A 4,871-nucleotide genomic window follows, 5' to 3' on the forward strand; every position below is an offset into this window, starting at 1 on the left:
GCTGATATACTTATTAAGGGATTGCATAGTCCTCTATTCATTAAGCACTGTCACAATCTTAGATTAGGGAATCCCGGCTGAGATTGAGAGGGAGTAATAACAGGTGTCAACAGTCTATTGGTGTATATGGAGAGATAAGTTATTACAGTAGAAATGGTTGTATTGGATAAGCCACATAGGCAAGTTAGTTAGGATTGTTCTATATGTACCGTTGTTTTAGCACTATGTGCAATTAATGTAAAAACCATTCAATTTTGTTGTTCTCTCTCTAACTTCTCTCTAGCGTTTTCTATCTCTTTCTCTGAATTCTTCATCAATCCTTTCTCTGTGTTCATCAATGGTGTTCATTGATTCCTCTCACTCAATATTGTTATCAATACTTGGCCAACTGCTCACTTAGCTAGAAGTGAACCATTATGGAATCTGTGGTCTGATTGTAGGTTTTCTCTGGTCTTGTTCTTGCCATGGGATTAAGGTTTTCCTTGCCATTCAATTTTTGTTTTGGCAAATTGCCATAATAATCATTTCTCAAATCTCAATTATGATTAGTTTTCAATATACTTGTCACCTGATTGTTATGTCATGAATCTTCAATCGTTGTATCATCAATACTTAATGGGAATGTCGTTAAAATTTAATGTTTGATCATTTCAACAATTGAAATTTAATTTATGAAAATTATTTTAATTTTTTATATTTCAGGTCTAGGGTGGGATTAAAGGCACTTTTAGAAAGGAAACTTCCTCATTAAGGTTGCTAAAAACCTTATGGTGGTAAACTAAGGCAGCAATGCAAGAGGATGGATGCAATAAAATTTAGGGCATTCACTACTCAGTTAGAAAGATAATACAACTCTCAGAAATATATGTTTTACACTAATAAACAGCAAGCATGCATCACAAGTTAGAATGACATTTTTAAGGAAACTTCATAGTATGAGGGAAATTTTATTGAACAAAAAAAGTTACACTGAAAGCTGAATGGGTTTTGAAGAACCAAACATTTCATGGATAAAATAATGACTTAAGCCTGACGTCCCTTCCTTCCCTTTCTGCCTCTTAGCTGTCTCTTCCTGCTAAATGTCTGCACAAACCATTCATGCTTCTTGTTTGCCAAAGTGTTCCCAGAAATCACTCCAACTATTAGTCCACTAATGACTCCTGGCAGAACCACGTACCAATCAAACTCAAATCGAAATCCCGAATCTTCTCCTTCAAAGATTGATGATGGTGGTAGCTTTGTGCTCTTCGAATCCTTGCATTTATTTGACAAGGGCTTTCCACACAAGCCCAAGTTTTCTTGGTATGAATCTTCTAGGAATGTACCAAATTGTTGGCCGAGTGGTATAGGCCCCCATAGCCGGTTGTGGGATACGTTGAAATATGCAAGAAAATTGAGTCGTACCAAATTGCTGGGGATCCTTCCTGAGAGCTGGTTTTCAGAGAGATCCAATGATTCAAGAGATGTCAAGTTCCCTAGAGATGAGGGAATGAGACCAGTGAGAATGTTGTTGGAGAGGTTCAGCAAATGAAGCCCTGTTAGATTCCCAATGACACCAGGAATCTCACCTTCAAATCTATTACTTGAAAGATCTATGAGTCTCAAAAGATAAGGTGTCTCCAAATATTTTAACTCAACACCTTTTGCATTAATCGTCATCGAGTACGGTAATATATAATAGATATCACTTGAGCCTCGGGTTGAAGAGACTTCAAAATAAGTTTGATTGGTCTCGTTAACAAGCTTCATGAAATTCCAGTTCTGTAAGTAAATAGAGGGCAACATACCGGAAAAACCATTGTTTGATAGATCAATGATGCACAAGTTTGGGAACTCATGGTTTGTCGGAGGCTTCCCAATCTCTCCATGAAATCTATTAGACCGCAAAAGAAGAGCCCTTAATACTGGAAGTGACCCTAACCAGGATGGGAAGATGTCGTTAATGTGATTATTTCCAAGGTTGAGAAACTCTAACTGAATGCAATTGGCCATTGATCTTGGCAGCTTCCCTTGCAACTTGTTGTAACTCAAATCAACCTTTCTCAAACTATTTCTGTTTGCACATATTTGAGGAATATTGCCGTGAAAAGAGTTGTTGGGCAGGTGCAATATTTCCATAGCACTGGAGTTCCCCAAACATTGTGGAAGTATGCCTTTCAGGTTGTTGTTGGACAAACCAAGAAGCCGGAGATAATTCAAGTTGCAGAACAACGGTGAAATTTCTCCAGTATAATTATTGTTTCCAGCGTCAAAACTTACGATTGATTGTGGTAGAACTGGCAGTGATCCTTCTAACCTGTTATATTCAATATTAAAGTACTTCATATTTTTCCATGGAAGAATATTGAGCGAGTTTTGGTCAAATCCTGTTAGGAAGTTATAGGAGAGGTCGAGATTCACCAAATTTTCTCTAGTTGCATTCCAGAACCATTTTGGTATTTGGCCATGAATTTTGTTAGCAGAAAGGTGTAGATCAAACAATTCGTGCTGATTCTTTAAAAACTCAGGAAACTCTGTTAAGTTGCAGGAATCCAACCACAGAAGTTTAAACATTGGAAGAGTAGCATTCAAATCGGGTTTTATCAGCAGAGATAACTGGTTGCCTAATAATCGAAGTGAAGCTAAGCTTCGGAGCTTAGAAAACTGATCAAACTCAACTATTCCATTCAACTTATTGGAGGAAAGGGCAAGATAAGTCAATTGGGTTAAATTCATAATACAAGATGAGATTTCACCACTTATATCATTAAAGCTCAAGTCTAGATATGCAAGTTGCGTTAGGTTAGCCACGAAGTATGGAAAATTTCCCCATAAGTTGGAATATGCAAGCCCCAAGACATGAAGTTTCATTAGCTTTCCGATCCAAGACCATGAATCCGGAACTAATTGGCTTGTTTTGTTGGAATAAGTATGGTCAATGTCGTAGAATGAAGAAATGTCAAGGTAAGTGAGCTGTGTAAGGTTTCTGAGGGAAGATGGAACACGGGGATAAAAATTGCAAAATGAGATGCTCAAAGTGTTTAAGGAATGAAGGTTTCCGATAGAATTAGGCAACTGACCATAGAAACTCGTCTCGACAACATCCAATACCTTGAAGGAATTGGTCTTGTTAAAGGTAGGAATATAACCGGCTAGGTTGAAGTTTTCATACAAATCAAGTACCTCTAAGTTTGGTGGCTGGAAAATACCTATTGGGAATTCCCCATACAACTGACATGTCCTAAGTGAGAGAACTGTGAGAGAAGTTGCATTCCTCAGGATATCAGGAACGGTGGAATGTATGCCCACGTCGCTGAGATCAAGTTCTTTTATGCTGGTGAAGTTTTGGATTAGGCTTCTCAGGTTGGTTCTCTTAAGCTCCAAATCATTATTAGAAGACAGATCAAGGGTTGACAACTTTGATAGCTTTGAAATTTCGATTGGAATTTGGCCAGAAAATACGGAATATGAGAGGTTTAGGTACGTCAAACATGTAAGATGATGACCTAAACGTGATGGTATTGGAGAGAAATTGAAGTCATTATCTGTGAGGTCAAGCCTCTGTAAGTGAACGAGTTGAAAGAGGCTGCTGTTGGAATTGATAGAACCATAAAGAAAGCTGCTCCTGAGGTCAAGGCCAATGACATGGCGAGACTCCTCATGGCACTCAACACCATCCCACAAACAACAGTTGCTCCGATTTTGATCTCCTTCTCGCATCCAAGATCCAGTCTTTGGATATGCAAAAAGCTCATCAGAAGCAGATTTTCTGATCGTAAAGCTACCCTTGAATTGCAGCAAGGCAGAGCACTCATCATCATGGGCTATGGTTTGTGTCTGCACAAGTAAGAAACAGAAACAGTACTGGGTAATATTGAGCAACATAAAAATAAAACATTGAAATGAGAAAACATTAAACCGCCAAGACGATCGCAGTCCCATATCCTGACTATGTAATTGTTATTTTCTGGGTTTATTGTATGTCAAATATGCGTCTCCCATAGCAAACTTAAATACACAAATTACAATGTCGTGTCTTTTTGCTTATTTTTTTCAACGATATAATTAATAACTAATGTGAACGAATAGAAAAAGAAAGAACAAAAATGGCCAGGATTAGTGTATCTGATAATGACACTGCGGAAACACATTTAGAATTGTCGTCCCGAGCAGCGGTAAAACATCAACGTAGAAGACTTGAAGTCAAGTGAGCGCTCTTCCTGATTAAGTTTTGTCTCGTCTGTCATGCTTTTCACGCTAAACGAAAAGTCTAAAGTCTCTTTAATTTCTTTTTTCTTTTTTTCTTTTTTAACAAAATCATCATTAACTTGGCAGAATTCGTTATATTGAACACGATTCCATCATGGGGTAATGCCGGTAGTGCGTTGTAGTTTAATTAGTGGGTGATGCTATTGAAATATTATATAATTAGTGTTGGTTTTTTGTCAAGCAATTACTTCATTACGAGATGAATTTTAAATCAGTTGTACTGAAAAATGTCTCCACAAACCATTCATGCTTGTTGCTTGCCAAAGTGTGTTGGAGTTTTGAGCTTCTTCAAGTTCCACATTGGGGAACTCAAGGGAACTTGAGGTCCTTATATTACTTTAGTCTCGTTTATTAGTGATTATGTGTTGGACCATTTGGAATAGAGATTGAGATTTGGGCCACTAATTGTGTAGATTAGGCTTGATGATTATACCATAATATTAATATTAATTAATATTAATTAATCAAGACAAGGCATTGGGGCACTTGGGGCATAAGAATTAAAATTAATTAAAAACGTTTTGATTAATAGACACAACTCTTTGGAAAGAGTTGTATAGCTTCAGATACATCCAAAAGGTATTTGAAGAGGTATGAAAGAACCTATATAACTGGAATCCTCA

At 37.3% G+C, this 4,871-nt stretch overlaps 2 protein-coding genes across 2 annotated transcripts; both read right to left on the reverse strand.

The window, feature by feature from the left end:
• Positions 1 to 1,023: 1,023 nt before the first annotated feature.
• Positions 1,024 to 1,659, reverse strand: LOC126611766 (putative receptor like protein 25). The gene has a single exon (XM_050280131.1). It carries the CDS (start codon positions 1,657 to 1,659, stop codon positions 1,024 to 1,026), a length of 636 nt encoding a protein of 211 aa, XP_050136088.1.
• Positions 1,660 to 1,735: 76 nt separating this feature from the next.
• Positions 1,736 to 3,921, reverse strand: LOC126611767 (receptor-like protein 6). The gene is made up of 2 exons (XM_050280132.1): positions 1,788 to 3,921; positions 1,736 to 1,743 (listed from the first exon to the last, which is right to left on the reverse strand). Exons 1-2 carry the CDS (start codon positions 3,919 to 3,921, stop codon positions 1,736 to 1,738), a joined length of 2,142 nt encoding a protein of 713 aa, XP_050136089.1.
• Between the last annotated feature and the right edge of the window lie 950 nt (positions 3,922 to 4,871).

Source organism: Malus sylvestris, chromosome 17 (assembly GCF_916048215.2).
Source record: "Malus sylvestris chromosome 17, drMalSylv7.2, whole genome shotgun sequence".
NCBI lineage: Eukaryota > Viridiplantae > Streptophyta > Magnoliopsida > Rosales > Rosaceae > Malus > Malus sylvestris.

Excerpts from the sequence above, each read along its gene's own strand:
- LOC126611766 (XM_050280131.1), bottom strand. The coding sequence starts at position 1,659 with ATGACGATTAATGCAAAAGGTGTTGAGTTAAAATATTTGGAGACACCT.
- LOC126611767 (XM_050280132.1), bottom strand. The coding sequence starts at position 3,921 with ATGGGACTGCGATCGTCTTGGCGGTTTAATGTTTTCTCATTTCAATGT.